This window comes from Ciconia boyciana, chromosome 4 (genome assembly GCF_034638445.1).
Source record: "Ciconia boyciana chromosome 4, ASM3463844v1, whole genome shotgun sequence".
Classification (NCBI taxonomy): Eukaryota; Metazoa; Chordata; class Aves; order Ciconiiformes; family Ciconiidae; genus Ciconia; species Ciconia boyciana.
In genome coordinates this window covers 14,518,681-14,538,476 of record NC_132937.1, presented here as the reverse complement: position 1 = coordinate 14,538,476, position 19,796 = coordinate 14,518,681, and the positions used below count along the sequence as shown (strand labels likewise).

Below are 19,796 nucleotides of genomic sequence, written 5' to 3'. Positions count from 1 at the left end.
ACCCAGTTCAATGCTTGCAGACATAACATAGTATGTAATATAGGCTGAACAATTTCAGAGTTCATGCAGCTACATCCTTGTAATTACAGGTATGAAAATCACCATCCTCAGAATAAATAGGAAAGTAGCAACGTAATGAAACCTGAATAGTAACTAAGCCTATAAAAGTCAGTGGTATGGCCTCCGTTCAAGCACTCTTCTCATATAAAAATATTGCAAAACTTAGTAGGGCCATAATTAGATTGCCAAAGTCGCTGTTGCTTCCTAAGCATTAAATTTTCTGATGAGTAACCCAATTTATATAAAAACATCAGAGATTGAAGACAAAAAGGGCATGGTACCGCATGCACACACTCTGTCCCACCTGTTCTACCCCATCTTGCCAACTACCTGCAGCTCTGCCAGTGAACTTCTAAAAGGCAGTGGTGGGGGAAACAGTCTCCCTTCTTTCTTTTTTTAAATTTAGATGGTAAGCCAGTTTACAACACAGTCCTAAGAACTGTTGCATCAACCTGAGATTAACTGTGGTGCTGCAGCAGTGGAGCTGGTTTAGGGGCTTCCCATGAAAACCCACGTGGAGCCGTGCTCTTGGAAGCTGTTGAGTTTGTCTGAGCTGTGCCCAAACTCCTGAGGACTAGAAGAGGAGGTAAGGATATTGGTAGAAACAGCAGCCAAAAGAATTATTTCAAAAATTTTCAATAGGAAGTGCTTCAAGATAGAGACATCAAACAAATTAAGTGTTAAGATGCCTGCAAATTTTCCTGTATATCAGACTAATTTACTGTGTAGTGAGCTGACAGCAGAGATAGCTCTTAACCTACAGCTGAATATCCTGAGACAACTTTATATTATGCAGATTGGCTTTTTTTGATATAAAATATGAGCATTCTTTCCTCCCTTATGAATTGCTTTACAACATAAGTTTCAGAAAAAATAAACTTACACTTTCATATATACTTTAAAAACATTAAACTTAGTCTCAAAGGTGGTCTCTCGTTTCAGTGCTAAAAACATGCAGAGTAATTAAAAACAAATGGTATAAAGCTAGAACACCCTACCAGCAACTACAGACACCACAGTTTTCCAGGTCTATGACAAGGACTTTTTGCACTTAAAATAAAAAACAACCAAAAAACCCACTTCTAAATTTGTCCAGCTGGCTGCTTGTCATCAGGATGTATTCCTTCCTGTGAGCTGACAGGCAGGGTGAATATTATATCTGACACCAACTGACTAGAGAGTTCTTAGGTCCTGAATAATCGTAATCCAGCACAACATGACTCACCTCCCACTATCCAAAGATGCTGGGGACTTCTATAACACAGACCAAGTGATTACTGTAATTGCTCCAGGATTTAAACCATAAATGTAGACATACAGCTTTTAATTATGGTTCATTTTTCCCCTAATTTCTAAGCAGTTAGGTTTTAAAGTATAGCATTCTTACAGGTTTTTTTTTTTCTTCCCTTTGAGTTATTAAAAAACCACACAAAGTCCTCAAACAAATTCCACAGAGTTACCCAATTTCTACAAGTTGCCAGGATTAAAACCAGTGGCAAACCAAGCAAACCTTCAGATCTTCAGCAAAGCTTTTAACACTAGATTCATTCTTTTTTCCTAATAAAATGAAGTTTAATGCTTAGAAATTAACTACAGCCCACTCCCTCTTATTCATACAACCAGAACTCAGAATTGAATTTTGCCATCCTCAAGACTAGGCAACATCTGCAAAATTTCAGTTCATGCAACAGAAACACCTAGTGAGGAGGAACTACAGCAGACCACCACCCCAACATACACACACAGTGAAACGGTGTTCTTACAGTCACCAGAAGTAATACTACTGCTACATCCCCAAGGATGGATTCATGGAGAGAGTACAGTGGGGAGGGTACAAAAATAGCAGCCCATTTCCAGGTACCTGGGGCAAAGCTTAGCAGTGGCTTTCTTTCCTTAACTTGGGCAGGAAAGAAAAGTGAGACACATGGAAAAAGCGGTCTGCATATTTTTTTTGTGCTGTGAAGACAGGGGATGTATTACATTAACACTTAGGCAGAAAATGCCAGAGCCAAGATTCATATGGTGGCACAAAAGAAATGCTACAACCAGCTGTGGTATTGACCTTGCTCTACAATCCCTGTGGAGATGACATTTGGCTAATGAATGAACAGAAGAATGGAAACCTAACACTAAAACATCCATCCTTTCATTAATCCACAGAGCAGCACTGGTAGCATTCAAACTATTTTTCAGCGTTAACAACAAGAGCAAGCACTGCTAGAGTGAAGCTCCTTCACTGCACTGATCATAAATAAAAGTTCCAATTCTCTCTGAAAACCCTCACCCGAGGAATACGGACTGCCTTGTTGCTAAATATATGTGTATACACATGCACATATATAGATATATATTTTAGGAGCTTGTTATTTGGGACAAAAAAAAGTCTAAAATGCATTTAAATTGATCCTCTTCAACATATTACATTTAATTGTAATGAAGTACCTATGGGAGATCCAGGAGAAAACAACATTTCAGAAAAGAAAAGGGAAAAATCCCACACATTTTCCACTCTGCAATTTTATCTACCAAGAACTGGTAAAATAAAAATTACACTTTCAGAACTGAAAAGAAGCTTCTGAAAGACAATATTTTCTAGAACATGTAAAAAATAGAATAGAGAATCATTAGGGATGGAGGATTAAAATATCCCCTGGTCTATGAGAATCATTAGTATATTCTCAACAAGAAAAAGATTATCAGTTTCTAGCAATAAACAAGCAGCAAGGTAAGTAAACCCTTCCTGCTGCTTGATGGCACTGCTGAGCATCACTAGGAGAAACCCAGGCACCCCAGTAACATCAAGTAAGCCCTGCCATGGAGGAGACACCACTTTGGAAGATGTTCACATGCACATGGCAACAAACACCAGCTTCAGGCCATGTATTTTTAATATAATGATCACAGTGAACTGGGTGAGTTTGTACATGTAATCATATATTTCAACTGGCACTATCTGAAATACACCATTTGCTTTTGGGGAAGTAGTACATCTCCCAATCATATTTACCAGTTCTACAATTTTCTGAGGCAAAAGTATCACCTGGTGTGGGGATTCAAACAGTTCATGAGCACTGGGTGAAACACTAAGGACTCAAAAAAAAGTACACTTAACCACACAGACTTGACTGGCTTGTTTAGATTCAAGCAAATGTGTGAGGTGCAGGATTGCTTCCCACACACTTTAAGAAAAAATTCCAGGCTTCACAGGAATTCCTGGCTCATCCTGTGATCTGGTGGCCAGCATTTTCAAAGTCCTTTATAAAAGCAAGAAATTATTTTATTTGCTTTTTTATGTAGAGAGTAGGCTGACAGACTTCAGCAAAACTTAATTAATAATAATAGTGAAATTAGCTTCCTGACAGCACAGACTTCTTTAAAGAAAATAGTTTTATCTTGTTTCCTCTTCAAGGCATCAAAACGTGAGAGGTTTTACAGTGGCAGTGATTATTGTCTTGTAACATCTCAACACAGCAAGCGGTAAGAATATTTTGCATACAAATTGTTCATTACAAACCCATCCATACAGAGGAAGCATCTGTGTGACACCAGGTATCGCACATCAGCAACAGAAGTAAATAGTAATCAAGGGTAATCCCCTTCTGTAGGAAAAAGGACAGCACAACCACCACACCTACATCACATAAGCACTCCGTACTAGGAAGGGGAGAGAAGAAATCAAAATTAAGTTCAAACTTGCAAGCTTAAATACTGCCCCTCTGATACTAGAGGTCACCTCTTTTTCCTGTTACAAAAGTTCAATCCCTCAAACCTGTACTATCATATAAATGCCATTTGGGAATTCAATGCACACGCACCCACTCAAACATATGGGAATACCAACACAAGCCAAAATTGCCCCTTTATATTTCACAAGGAAGAGTGAAAATTATGAGTTATCATATGTACAGGCAATGATTATTGACCAAGTAAAACATAATATTGAAACAGTATTTAGACAAATTCTGTTTTGTCTTGCTGAAATTGCTCTTCTCTTATTTCATAATTGATCTTATCTCAAAATTTATTTTGTTGGGATTTAATCACTTTGTATTTGATGTTACTGATCATAGTACAAGGAGTTTCTTTATCCGCGAATTAGTTTTCTGTAAGAAAGCATCTCTTCAGTAGAAGTGGGGAAAAACAGTAAATTAAGCAGTCTATTGCTCAAAAAAATTTCCTAGTTTTCATTGACTGCAGATTTTTATTTCTGGCTTCATACTACCAGAAAGCCAGATTCTGCGGTCAACTATTCTGGCATATAGTGTAAAAAACCATTACTTCCAAAAAGAAGGGGAAGGAGGGTGGCAGGGAGAAGGGAAAAAAAAAAATCAGTGGAGTTATTTCAGAGTGGTTGAATTCAGTTGCCTTACTTTAAAAATTTACTAACAATCAGTCCCATAGACTTCAGCAAAACCATAATTGAAGACCGTTAAAGTTGCTTCCTGACAGTCATCTTTGACGAGCATGGTTTTATCTGCTTTTATTTTAAAGGCATCACAATATAAGAGGTTTCAAAGTGGCACTGACTACTGTTAAAAATATCTCAACATGGCAAGAGAAAGTATTCTGCATACAAACTGCAATTATAAACATACTCATACCATGACACCTACCCTTATTATGGTAAGACCCAAACCGTAGCAGACAACTACCCCCTCTAAAAGAGAAAGAGGGGGGGGGAGAGAAAAAAAAAAAAGGAAAAAAAAAGAGCAGCAGCTTTCCTGACAGTTTTTTCCTCTAAGTAAAGCTTTTTTCTTTGCCATTGAATACAAAACAGAAGAATCAGCCCATTCAGTAAAATCATACTGCGGAAATGCTGAATTTAATAGACTAGTTGGAAGACAGACATCAGAATAGAAAGCTGCATATAATTGATTGTACCAATTTAAAAATGTACCATATTAAGGCAACATAAAAGTTACTCATTTTTATGTCTTTCCATTAAAGGCTCATGCACACTATTCTTGAACCAGCGACTCATTAAAAACTCTAGGGAAGGAATGAAGTGGAACAGTAAATATTAAGCATGTGATTTTCAGCAAGTTCTGTGTTAGTTAACTCTGTTTTAAGTTTTCCATCAGGAAAGAACTGTAACTAATACCACTGCCAAGGAGGAGGTTGCATTCTTGGTAGGAACTCATAGGAGAGCCAAACACAAAGGTCTGCCTAAACCAAGAGCAAAGACTCCAAAGTAAACCTCACAGATCTTGCTCATAACAATAACTAAGAAAGTCATCCAGAAAAGCTGTATTTTATTTTTCCAAAATCCAAACATTATTCAGATTAATAGGCCAGCCACTTGAAATGTAGGAAGTGGCAGATTTAAGAGCTTTTATACGATTTTAATTCAGCTCTCATGAGCCCATTCTGTGCATCAAATAAGGATCCGTGAAAAAAAAGAATGCGCAGGAGTGTGAATTTAGACCACCAAGTACTTACTAATGGCTGAAACCAGAAATTTCTCAGCAGACACCACTGTAGCCCAAGGGGACTGTCCTGGTTTCAGCTGGGATAGAGTTAATTTTCTTCCTAGTAGCTGGTATAGTGCTGTGCTTTGGATTTTAGTATGAGAATAATATTGATAACACACTGATGTTTTGGCTGTTGCTAAGCGGTGTTTACACTAGTCAAGGACTTTTCAGCTTCCCCTGCTCTGCCAGGTGCACAAGAAGCTGGCAGGGGGCACAGCCAGGATAGTTGATCCAAACTGACCAAAGGGCTATTCCATACAATATGATGTCATGCCCAGTATATAAACTGGGGGGAGTTGGCCAGGGGGCAGCGATCACTGCTCGGGGACTGGCTGGGCATTGGTCAGCAGGTGGTGAGCGGTTGTATCACTGGTTTTTTTCCCCTTGGGTTTTGTTCCTCTCTCACTCTCTTGTTGTTTTCCTTCTCATTACAATTTTTTTTTTGTTCCAATTATTAAACTGTTCTTATCTCAACCCACGAGTTTTCTTACTCTTGTCCTTCCGATTCTCTCCCCCATCCCACCAGGGGGAGGGGTGGGAGGGAGAGCGAGCAGCTGTGTGGTACTTAATTGCCGACTGGGGCTAAACCACAACAGGGATTTTACCTGCCTAGCATCCATGACCTGCTTTACACAAGAGGAGATCACAATACACCTTTTACAGTGAAAAGCATGAGGCAAACTAAATTGCTGGTAGCTTTTTCTTTTACTATCACTTATGCATATATCACTTATCTCCTACCACTCCTAAATTGTGTAAGGCCCCGGGGGCTTTACCTGCCAAATACCCAAGACTGGCTCTGGCTGTTACTATCACTCATGCCAGGGGAGTCACAGGCATTGAGCAGGGATTCACCATCAGCTCATTTCTGATTACTGATGGCTGATTCATAATCAGGGTTTGTGAATGCACAGACAAGAATTACTCCCACTTAAGAGTTAAGCAAGTATTAAGGGGGAATACTAAGAAAATCATAATTATGAGAGGAAGAACAAACAGCCCAGAAAAGCAGAATATTACACTCCTAGCAGCCTGCTCGGCTTTCACCACATGCTTTCACATGCATTTTTGGATGGCACAGCAGGTTTAAGCAATCCCACCTTTTAGCCCAACAGTCTACTGTGCCCCAAAAATCAATCCTTCATTGTGCCAGAATTGTTTTGTGGTGCCATGCTATGAATCACTTTATTGTTTTAAGCCAAGTGAATTCCCTAAACACTTCTTTTTGCTGTGTTGTTTTTCAGACACATTAGTTCCTGATTAAACCCACAGCAGACCCAAATAGACAGTGGAAGAGATAGTGAAAGGGCAAGAGTATCTTGCATCAGTAATTGCTGACAAAGACACAGCAACTTCAGAGTCAGTAGCATTGGTATTTGGCAAACTTTATTACCCCCTGCAAACTACCTTGTGTTCTTCACAGAAACAGATGAAAAAGTTAACTGAACTGAAAAAGTAAACCCAGTAAACATGACATGGCTGAGTAAATGAGCAATACTAAAGAACTATACACGGAACCACACAAGGAGAGATTAACATATACAGTCGGGCAGGGGTGGGGATAGAAAGCAAAAGAGAGAGAACCAGGAAGATGAGAAATGGATGAATGGAGGAGGAGCTCAACCAAACTGAAAGGAGAATGGGAGAAAAGCAAAACAATGACAAAGAAAGAAAAGAGTACAAAGTGCTGAGAAAAGCAAAGCATAACAAAATGAAGACAGACAGTAGGGCATAGAGAGCAGTACCATTAAAAGATCAGAAAGGGTATCACGCCTTCGTCTTTCTCAGAGTAGAAAGCCAGTAATTCACCAACTCTCAAGCCAAGGCCCTGGGCTTCTGATTTTGGGGATTAAAGACTATTGTTCCTCAGAAGATCCAACTCAGTTTAGCAGCCTGAAAGATCTTCCTTTGGCAGCTGTGATCAGCAGTACCTGGACTAAGTCGGAACGGCTTCTGTAAAGCAAAGCACTATTCACATATTCCTCCCTAGATAGAAAGCATACACAGAAAAGTGTTAAAACCCCCCCAAACTTTACTTACACACACAGATTCAAATTTCCCTTAAATGTACCACAGGCAACTTTCCCCTTCCTTGCAGATACTAGTTCCTTCCTACAGGTAATGTCTCATGACAACAAGGTGAATGTCAGGCATCTGTCACTGAAAGGAGGCAATCTACCCCAGCCCCACCACCTCCCACATGTTGCTGGGGTTTGGTTGGGTTTTTTGTTGTTTGTTTGCTTTTCCTACTACCATGCATTTTCCCACTACCTTCTCTCTTCATGTTTTTCTCCTCTTCTTTCCCTATAGTACTGCTGTATATAGAACAGAAGTATGTCCAAAGCAGCGTCCAGAGAATACAACCCTCTTCCCCCTGGGGATCATATCAGTCCCATCTTCACAAAATTTGAGGAAGTAGGATAGATCTTTTACTCTAGAGTTATCATCAATTACCTCCATGGAAACACCACACAGCATTTATATGGCTCCCAATAACACTTGCAAACAATCACCTACTATAAACACATCAATTGGAAAAAGTATAATTTGAGAAGAGAACTAAATTCTGTCCTGTTTGACAGGTAAAAACTGTCTCCTTTCCACAACAGTCAAAAACTAGCATCTTTCTCCTGTCAAAAGTATGACCTACACTCAAGCCTCATTAAAACAAAACAGAGTTAACTTGATATTTCGCAAGCTTTCAATTTCAGAAATGAACATGACCTCTATTGTTCTGTTCCTGCAGGCAAAGTTATCTGATTTAGACAATGGCTGAGGGTGCTGTGCAGGCGACATCATCTGACATCATTTGTCAAATGGTTCTCTCAGGTAGATGCAACTTAATAATTGGAAGGAAACAGAAGTTTCCCATTAAGCTGCACAAAAGATGCCTCTAAAAATATTTCTCTTCTAGCTGCCAGGCAAGAGCACCATCTGGTGTTCAGCTAATTAAGCTTTCAACCTGCTTTTCAGCCTTCCTAGAGCACAAGTCTTATGAGGAGCAGCTGAGGGAACTGGGGTTGTTGAGCCTGGAGAAAAGGAGGCTGAGGGGAGACCTTATTGCTCTCTACAACTACCTGAAAGGAGGTTGTAGAGAGGTGGGGGTCGGTCTCTTCTCCCAAGTAACAAGTGATAGGACGAGAGGAAATGGCCTCAAGTTGCGCCAGGGGAGGTTTAGACTGGATATGAGGAAATTTTACTTCACTGAAAGGGTTGTCAAGCATTGGAACAGGCTGCCCAGGGAAGTGGTTGAGTCCCCATCCCTGGAGGTATTTAAAAGACATTTGGATGAGGTGCTTAGGGACATGGTATAGTGGTGGTCTTGGTAGTGTTAGGTTTACGGTTGGACTTTATGATCTTAAAGTTCTTTTCCAACCTATACGATTCTGTGAATCGGGGTTTTTTGTTTGCTTGGTTTTTTAATTATGTTTCTTGTTTGGGGTTTTTTTGTTTGGTTGGCCTTTTGTTTTGGGGTTTGTTTCAGGTTTTTTGTTGTTGTTTTGTTGGGGTTTTTTTGTTTTTGGGGTTGTGGGGTTTGGTTTTTTTGGGTTTTTTTGTTTTTTTAAGCAAACTTACTCTGCACTGGATCTGACTCTATGAAATAGGCACAAAAAAGCTGCAAAGCAAGCTGTGAAAAATTCTACTTTGGTGGGGGAGGGAGGAGCAGTAGAACAACTGAAAGAAATTGCTGGGGTTTTGTATATAACTATTCCTCCACTCCCCCCAAAAAATATGCAGTATTACATGCCTTCTTAGAATATTTTCCATCTTGCTAGTCATGGGCAGGCTGCAAACAATTCTTGCATCTTCAGTGATATTAAGAGAAAAAGCAACTGCTCCCTCACCCACTTGGCTATTATGTACCACCCTTTACCAGCTCTACAACCCTTCACAACACTATCTTCTTGCTACCCTCTGGCTATTCTCTCCATGCAGGAGACAAAATACTTCCTCCTCCTCACTCTTTACAAAACTAATGCCTAGTAAATGCCTCCCAGTTGTTTACCTTAACCACTTTCCCTCCCAGTTGTCTGAACTTTCACTTATTCGCAGGTACTCTTGTATGAGACACAGATTATCTACCAGATCTGCTCCTAATTGTTAAGAAAATAAACATGTGTCTCTGCCTTTCAGAAGCTACTGTGCACAAGACACAGCACAGAGGTAAGTCATGTAACATGTAAACTATACCTCACTAGAAATTGTATTCCATTCTTCATTCAATCACTAATTTATATTCAAGGTTCAAGAGCTCAGGGTAGTCATAAATCTGCACTAGTTTTTCACCTTCTAAAAAAAAAAACCAAAACAAAACACCTTTGACTACCATTCATTTTGACAGGAGCTCTGTTTTAACAAAAAAAATAAATTGAAAGATGGCAATAAAACTGGCCAGAACAGCTCTCAAACACATTTCCAATTTATTAGAGATTAAAAGTGTTCCCAATTTTAGCAGTAACACATTGTGGCCTATTTAAACCTGTTACACAAGTGTTTAGATGTAGTCTGTTATGACCCTTTATGAAAAAGCTAGGTCCTTTGCAAGGAAATACTGCTAATAATAAAGGGGGTAAATAAGACATTCACCTGACAGAAAAGTATCAGGTCACATTGTAAACTGTAAAAACAGTTTAAGTAATACTTAAAGGTATTAAGTAATATTAGATTGTTCTTGTAAGACTGATAATCAATACACAGGCCAATGAACTTAGCAATGGACTTGGGTTAACAGAAGTCACAAGGACTTACGTCCTGTATTTCTGGAGATGTGCTATGGATCGTCTCAAAAATATTAATTCTGTTTATATCTACACCACTTGCTAGAGTGAAAAAGACATGCAAAACTTTAATTTTAGATATTTAGAAAATATTTTTAAGGAGAAAACATTCCAAGCTTCTTTTTAAAGTGTAAACGAGGGGGGAAGAAAGCCATACAGACTAAGAAACTCAACAGCTAACCTACAATTAAGTTAGGGAAGATGTACAATTCACTTTGAGAGGAAACATGCATTGGAGTCTTCAGCAACTCCAGAAACACCAGAGGCTTTCTCAAAGGAAAGAAAAAAAGGCACTCCAAAAGAACAACCAAAAAAAAAAAAGCTCGCCCCCAACACTACAGATCTTATTCTGATCTTTCCCAGCTACCAGGAGAATGAATAACAATTACAGCTATTACAAAGAAGAAAGGAATCCACAGGAATGGAAGAGGTAGTGGAAAGAGCTTCCAAAATTAGAAACAACTGAATCCATTTTACATAGGCATTTATTCCTCTGCTACCTAAAACAGGAATAATTAACAAAACCACTCATTTGCTTTCAGACTTGTCACTTCTATAAATATATTATCAAGGTTTAGTTCTTCAACAAGCACCATCTTACCTGTTTGTTGGAGTGGTAAAGCTAAAAGACAGCAGCTGATTCCAGAATGGGTCATTCTCAGAGATGGGCTCTGCTCCTGATAATTTTTTTAAGTACTCATTTTCTGGAAGCTCGCTGATGCTGCTGCTATTTGCTCCCATCTTCTTTATTTGGCAAATCCCTTTCTAAACTTTCATTTCTTCAAGGAAAAATAAAAAAAAAAAAAAAGAGGGAAACATTTAAAGTCTTTTGTACAAATAAGGAATATACAGATCCTAAATTAGTTATCAGTAAAGCTTTAGCTCACTACCTTGAACAATTACTGAAATGTAGAAAACAGGCGCATAGGAAGGCATTAAAAAGATTTTCTTTCAAAAAAATTTAGGACAATAACATCTTCATTCAAGGAAGTTAAAAGTTACTGTGCTACATACTGCAGTCATCGTCTCACTTGGACTTTCATAAGTTACACTCAGCAAGAAGACAATGTCATAGCTGTATCAATATCAAGGCTGCTACCAGTGGGGAAAACTGCAGGGAATTCACAATTTAAACAGGAATGTTAACTTGACAAGCTATTCAAAAATATGTTTTCCAATTGAATATGCACAAATAGCTAGGCAAATTACTCCTATTGTCAAGAAAGGGACTCCACCATGCAGCTAATTCCTGCATGCCATCAATGATCTACACCTTGAAAGCTCCCACCTTGCCAGAGTAAGCACAGCTGTTATCACCACTACACAGATAACCTGCATCAAGTGAGGAAAGGTACACTGACCATATGTGAACCTCCTGATCTTTGTAAAATAACGTGGCTGGTTCCAGTCAGCTACTTCAAGGGGAGGGGAAAAAGCTAAAAAATGAACACATCAGAAACACAACCGCTTTTTGAAGCAACACCACAGAAGTTGGTAGAGATGCACTCCAAAACCTCTTTTCATTACTAGCTGCGTTGTACTTGATCTGTGTGAAGAATGAGAAGATTTCAATTCTCCATGCTGCTTATCAGCGCTTCTCACCTTTATAAACTATTTAATTAAAGAAAAAAACCACCACAATGCTATTAACTATGTGCCAGGGATGCTCCTAAGCATCTTGCATCTTTCCAGGACATCAGCTTCAATAATCTTCCATCTTTTGAGAAGAAATAACTGTGACTAATCGTTTTAAAAGCTTATATTAAAAAAAGCATCCCCATCAAGATAAAAGTGCTGTGCAATGTATGACTGTGTAACCTAAACACTCACCCCTGAGCTGGCATAAGACATAAAAACAGGGACAGCTATATTAGAAGATGCAAGCTACTACACAGCAGCAACTCTTCCCTTGGTCTTGACAAAGATATAGGATCTGTTTCAAGAATCACTCCAGTACTGATTCTTATAGACTCGTCATCTTTGCAGAAGCAGTTACTTCCAGAAAAGACCATTCTAGTAGCAGTTAATATTAATAAAGAACAGTATAAAAATGAGGAAAACTTACTAAAAAGAAATTAAGAAATGCAACGAAAAGCTGCAATGTTTGCAGCCATCATGAAGGCCATCTGAAGAACTTACATTCTAGATTTAGATTTGCTCTAGCAAATGCACAGTACCCAAAGATTTCAGAAACAACAAAATGCCAGCATAGATGGAGAGTAGAATACAGGGTACTATTAAGTAATAAAGAGGTCTTTCAAAGGTGAGATCCTACAAAAATGAGGAAAATATTTATTATTTTCTAAATTTTCTTTGTAGGGGACACTATAGGCTGGGAAAATACCACTCCACACTCCTTCCTTCCATTCTAATACTCCATCCTCCACCATCACTATTAGCTGCTCTAGAAGCCAGAATACAGAGAGATGAAACTTTACACTGACTCAGTATATCTGCTCTTATAACAATTCCACCACTGTAACTCTGCCATCATGCACCCAGGGAGCTCTATTTTTGAGGCAGTTTGGTTTCTACCACCTCCCTTTACATCTGACCAAAGGGGAGAGAGATACTATAACCTTATAACCTCTATAGGTCTCATTTAGCAAAAAGCTCTGAAGGCACTGTCTGTGGCATTTGCAGAAGCCATTTTTGTCATGGGGACTACCTGCAGGAAGAGAAATTTAAAAGTGGCTTAGGAGTGAAAATGGAAGTTTGTGCCAGGGAATTCTGTGGAGAAGAATTAAAGGATTATAAAATGTAATTAGCTTAAGAGGATTTCCAGAACTTTGGTTGAATGTTTATTCACAGAACAGAATGAATGCATCTTACCTGAATACAAACTTTACCACTTCAAAGAAAAAAAGTCCCAGACTCAGTGTATGCTACCTTTGAAACAAAGCCAATGAATACTAAAGCTAGAGAATAAAGTAGAAGAGAAACTAGTTTGCATAATACACAAGAATACTGGATCATCACTTTGAAGTAGAAGAATCAAGGTTCAGCCTGTACATGGACATCTGAGCTCTGCAGCCCCTGGTTTGCACATGCCCAACTACTGCAGAAGCCAACAACAATGCTCTTGGCCCTGGACCCATATTTTGGCTCAAGTCCCTTCCCTACACCTTTAAATGACTTAAAGGTCGTACATTTAAACCTTTATTTCTTGGAGTACAGACAGTTCAAGTCCGTGTCTGCCTCAAGTTCCCATCCTCTGCTCATGCTTTCCAGCTCACGTAAGGAGCAGCTCACTTGCGCCAAGATGAACACCCAAGGGAGAAGATAAACAAGAGGTAGCTGGAGCCCTGCCTTCAAATTCCTCCACCTTAACCTGTAACTCTTGAGTTCCCAGTGCCAGCACTCTGACTGTACCCTAAATCCTCCACCCATCCTCCTAAGGCAAGTACTCCACTTTATTCTCTATTTCACAAGCTATTCTCACAGCTTGCTGCAGCTCCCAAAGCCCCCCATTTAACCCATTTCCCCAGCAATATGACACTGATAGGAACAGGTTGCAAGCTAGTTCTTGAAAAGAATCTGCATACTTTCCAGATTTCCTGCAGTATTGAAGTAGATTAAATTCCATTAAAACAAATCCTCCAAAATAAACAGTGCTTTAAAAGAAAGTTTTAGCAAAATATTTAATGTCGATTTTCCGAGTCAAATTCACATTGCCCAAGAACATGCCCACTTCTGTAGCCAAAGCCATACTCTCAAGCAACAGGGCAAGCTGCTGGCTAGAATCCCTTGTGAGCTCTCCCTGAGCCCTAGCACCTGGCTGGCTCCTTCCAAAGTGCAGAGAACATTTTTTTATTCCACAGAGCTTCCTCAAAGTGACAGAAAAATAAGGTACTAGCCAATTTTTTTTTCCTCTAAATGAAATAAACATCAAGCCATTGAGATCTGTCAAAAGAATCCAATTGCTAGCTTGAGCTCTAAATACTTGTAGAGCTAGTTAGTAGGTATGTGGACTTTGCGATCTTTGTCTTCCACTCATTTGTGAGCCAACAAATCTTAGAGAAATTAAATAAACATGCAGATTTTTCTCTCTGTTATATCCCAGGAGGTTTTTTCCCCTCTCCTAAGAACATTATATTCACTATACTCCTCTAAAGTAAAAACCTCAGCAAGTTCTACTGATCCTTATTGTAGATGACCACACTTAGAAACAACATACAACAGGTGTAACAAAGCTAACTCCTTCCATCAGGAACTTGTTATCTCAAAACTTGCTGAAGTGCTCTGCGATGACTTTATGATGCAGCCTGAGCACGTTCAGCTCTGAGAACCTAAACAGCTATAGGCCCAGCTTTAAATCAGTAAGACATTTCTGAGGAACTCCAGCCATCAAGTGACAGAGGAAACAAGTCTTTCCTTTGGAGTTCATGAATATTCTACAGGACAAATGTCTAAAAATAATTTTAAAATTTTTTAAAATCAACATTTAATTTCCTGGCATTTTAACAATAGTAACAGATTAACCCCAATGCTTTAACTTAATGGTTACATGCTATCCATGATCTCCAACACATTTCCAAGACAGATGCTATTAAATTAAATTCCAGTCACCACCTTTAAACATTTTCATACACACTATTAAATAGCAGGCATGTTTATTTTAGAAACACCTGCCTTTAGCTGAAATGATCACTCAAATAAAACACATAACCACTTAAATTTGCAAATTGCTTTTGATTAAGAGCCACTACTGCTGCACTTATAACACTGCATGCTGGTTAGGGCAGTAGAGATTCAAGTCTTTAGACGACATAAAAAGTTGGTCAGTATCTGGAACACAACACAATATTTTTAAAATTGTTATTTTTTAAATTTTAAATCCCCACCCATGATTTGCCCTAAACCTGACTTTCATAACAGCCCCCGCTGCACAGAAAGGCTGCTCCAGGGGATCCCAAAGTCACTTCAGAAGACAAGGTTAAACAGATGCTGCTTCCTCACATGCTGAAGTGGGATAGCCACAAGAAACACCAAGTAACAGGAAATCCCCTTTCACTCCAGAGAAGTCAGTCCTAACCCCAGCAGTAAATTACCAATGAAATCTAAAAATTTTTTTCTTGAAATACACTAAATAAATGTATGGTTCATTAAAAAAAAAAGTTAAGTCTTCTCTTTTGAAAAGCAATTAATCTAATTATTTGCTCAAAAAATACAGACACAATTTATTAGCAAGTCATTTAGTTTAATACAGTATTATTACCTCTGCTAACAACAACTCTTTCTAAATAAGCTGAGAACACTCCCAAAGAATCATAGCCTGATCTACAAGTGTCATGCTCTATTAAACCCCACATCTGTTTAGTCCCAGAACTTGGCTCCACGATGCAGAAGCAGATGCTTCAGAGCAAACACAAGGGAGTTTGTTTTGCACATCAGGACTCATTCCAATCTCAAGTAGCTAGGGGTAGATATAAATCCTGAGTTTACTGTCCCTTCTAAAAGATTTTAATATTAATTATTAACAATGTTTACAAGAATATCATTTTTCCTCTTCAAGTTAAAAGCAATTCAGCAATACATACATGCTGTGTCTGAGCTCATAAGTATAACTCAAGGTACAGTATGTGTACTGTTGAACTTGGAAAAAAAAAAACTTGTCACACTCTCTAAGCCTTCTATTTAAATAATTTTAGACAAGTAATTATAGTTCTATTAAGTATTAAATCTCCTACTGGTCTCACAACTTAAGTGCCAATGCTGACATTTTGCTAATCTGTCCAGTAAGCCAGCTCCCCCTTCCAAAACTATCCTTGCCATGACTGTCTTGCTGAGTCCACAGACAACCTGAATAATATAGATTATATGTACTTTTTTTTTTAAATGAGTACTTTAAAGTGTAAGAATTTGAGATGGTCATGCAGATGATTTTACCATGCCATCTGAGATCTGGTCTCTGGGTTGGATCTTTGACACAACCATATGAAAATAAATTAAGAAGTGATGGTATTATGCATTTGAAAACCTAACAAAATTTCATTTCCATATATAACAGCACTTTGGTTACCTTTATAGTTTGCTGCTTTATGTACTAAAACAAATGGACATTGTTTTCCTTTCAAGCAAAGCAGCCAATACCACTGTAAAGATGAGAATGTATGAGATGTAATGCTGCTTATTCAAGTATTAGCAAAGCTACTGCACTGGGGTTTTTGGCTGATTCCTATTTGCATCCAAGACCTGTAGGTTTCAGACCATCTTTCACCTGTGAGACATTAAAACATCCCACAAAATCCTAACATAAAACTTCCCGTGCAGTTATGAGACTACTGCAATATATATAATTCTCCATGCAACAGAAGACACAGAAGATCTATTAACTGTAGGTATTGTTCGGCTCCAATAGTTGAATTTTACTGTCCACACAATATATTTGAATTCTGTCTACTCATTCATATTACAATGATATTTATACCTAAGGATCAAATGCTTTGTGGACTAAATATCACGCACAACACCTACCAACGCAACTTACAAACAGATACCACATCCACAGATAAAGAAGAGTCTAAAAAAACCTAACCCACACCTTGTAGATGTATGTTCATGTGCAGGATCAGAGTTAGCGGTCTAAAGCACGCCAGAGTTAGCGGTCTAAAGCACGCCAGAGTTAGCGGTCTAAAGCACGCCAGAGTTAGCGGTCTAAAGCACGCCAGAGTTAGCGGTCTAAAGCACGCCAGAGTTAGCGGTCTAAAGCAGCTGCACAGCCCTGAAGTTTGTTAATGTGAAATATTTGTTTAGTGTGTTTCATCCTGCTTTACTAGAGCAGGGAAAGCTGCAGTAAACCAGAAGCCCTGCTTCTTTTGCCATCTTTATTAAGATCCTCAACTTTCTGCTCCCAGCAAATCAGCTTTTGCAACTCACTAGCCTATTTCTGTCACAGTCTCAATGATCTGTCCTAGCCTATTCCCAAATATGAGATGCTCCTATTTTCCATGCAACACACAAAATACCTCAAAACATCCCTAGGCCTACTGAAAGGAAGGTAGTCAAACCAAAGACAGGAGATCAAATAGGTCCCAGCTGATCTGAGCAAGTGCTTGTGCGTACTGCTTTAATCCTCACCCCTCTGCACCTCGGCTCCACCAAGCCTGTACCACGTTTCAACACATCCCAAAGACTGCAAAATCTTCATGGCATAAGAGATGTTATTTCTGTCCATCAGTAAACAACCACATAGCACTTTGGGACATGAAAGAAATGTTCCAAATAAAAACATACGCCTAAAGAAACCATGTCACTTGGTTCCCCAATGTATCTAAAAATTGGAATCTTTGTATTGATTAACTTTAATTGCTGCTAGAAATACCTATGGTGTCTATACGGAACAATTTTCCAAGAGGAAAGTGAATTGGGTACAAGGTACAAGTACACAAGTACAAGGTACAAGTACAAGGTACAATTCAAGTACAAGGTACAACACACACCCAAAGGTACCAGAAAAGGACTAACATCTTAACTGTAGAAACGAACACTGATGCTGTAAAAACCAAAAAGCTTTTATTTCAGCAGCTAAACGACAGTTTCTCTTATCTATATACCCTCTAGTCGCTTTCTGCCCACTTCCAGAAAAGAAGCCAACAAACAATACGTAGACCTTGTAATTCAAATCACAGTTAAGTTAGCTTTCTGAAGCGTGCACTTACATATCTGAACAGCAAAGTGGCAAAGCTCCCGAATAAGAATGCCTTTGCAGCTTTCCTGGCATATAAAGTGTTTATTCAACTGCGCTGCTTGGGGAATTGTTTTGGGGAAGTTTTGATGCTGTTAGTGAAGCTGTAAAAAAAAAACAAAAAAAACCCCACAAACACACACACCAAGAAACGTGATTTGATCTTTCTTCAAAGATAAAAAGCAGTTATACAAATATTTCACTAATACAAAGAGATCATTCATTAGACTTCACACATACTCCAAAGTGAGGTACAAAAGCATAAGAATTGTGTTTTTACCAATTAAATTGGTAAAAATTTTGCTAAACAAAACTAATGATGCAGAAATATATGGCAATGAGAATTCATGCCCATAAAAGGGATCTTTAGAGAAAAAAAAATCTTTACAATCCTCAGAATTTAGGAATTTTTGCCATTTTTAATCGGAGAAAAGAACTGAAGTGATCTTTGTTTTTTAAAGCATGTTAATGAGTCAAAATATTTCAGCTATAACTTAATGCCTGGCAATCATCAAATGCAATCAAACCACTACTAAGAATTCACCTTCTCTTATACACCCGTCACTTACAACCAAGCAGCAGGGGAGATTTCAGAACAGAATAAATGCATCCTTCATGACTACAAATTAAAAATGTTTCCTACTGGTTTTAAGTTAATGAGTTATGCAGGAAAGACTGTTTCTGCTAATCTTACTTTTCACTGTACTGATTTGTAATTTTCCTCCCCCTTTTGACTGCATATTTGGCAATCACTCCTTTCTCCAATTCCCTTTACCCACGCTTTTATTTTCCATGCTGAAAGTGTTCAGACACACACAAGCACCCAAAAAAAAACCCACAAAAAAAAAGGGTTTCATGCAAAGTAGGGGGATACAGGCAAGCTGTTTTTGTGAAAGACACAACATACGAGCTCTTTGAGAGAACCTGGTTGACCATAAAGGGGTTTATTTTTGGACCCTAGGGGCAAATACCATCTTTCATAGCTGCGTAGATATTGGTCAAATTCTCCAATTCTCTACCCACTATTTTTCAGACTCTACCAAGTTTGATGGCTACTGTCTGGGGTCATGAAAGTATCTACTATATGTACAGTCCTTTAATGTGTTTTTGCAGCAGCACAGCACACTAACCATTCACCAGGTACCAAAGTATGTTTCCTTAAAGCTCAATACCTTAGGCTAGATGTACTTTTGGACAGCATTAAGAAATGCAACACAATTATGGAGTGGTCCATGCAATGCTTAAGTACAAGAAAAATAAAGAAAACCATATCTTAAAGTCTTTAGGTAATTAAGGTAATTATTTAGGTAATTATCTCAAGATAATTTAATCTGACTCGTCCACTGTTTACTCTGCTGAATGAACAAATACAGCATCTTTTTTGGTCCTCCTGGCCAGTAACTTGTTCTAGTACCTTCCTCTTCTGTAGCAAGAGCCTGAACAAAGCAACACTGCAGTGACATTAGTATGGTCCTTATGGGCTCCACTGAAGCCTAAAGAGTCTTGCATGTAGCAGAAGTGATTAATTTTGATAGCTTTACTGCAGGCAAAGAAGGCCCCTCACAGGGAAGGCAAACAGCAGCTGAAAAAAACAGTGACGACACTGTGTTTTCTGCTCCAGTTCCTTTTCCACGTGCATTTTACATGGGAGTCAGTCATCAATAAAAGCCTAATTCTGAAGAGCACAATCTGCTGACTTTGCATCCCACCTGCAGGACATTTGTTCTGCTCACAACTGAAGAAGGGATTTTTCAAGACCTTCTTGGTTAGGTAGCATATTTCAAGTAGAAGAAATCAGAT

General features: G+C 38.6%; 1 protein-coding gene across 5 annotated transcripts in view; it reads right to left on the bottom strand.

Moving 5' to 3' along the window:
• DYM (dymeclin) overlaps positions 1–19,796 on the bottom strand; it is a 279,208-nt gene that overhangs the window by 254,857 nt on the left and 4,555 nt on the right. For 4 of the 5 annotated variants that reach the window (XM_072858890.1, XM_072858886.1, XM_072858891.1 and 1 more), the window contains exon 2: positions 10,911–11,088. In XM_072858890.1, the coding sequence (XP_072714991.1) occupies positions 10,911–11,050 (140 nt within the window). In that variant the 5' untranslated portion in view covers positions 11,051–11,088. Of the gene's footprint in view, positions 1–10,910; positions 11,089–17,970; positions 18,106–19,796 lie in introns of those variants that run through there. The other variant, XM_072858887.1, reaches the window with a different exon arrangement.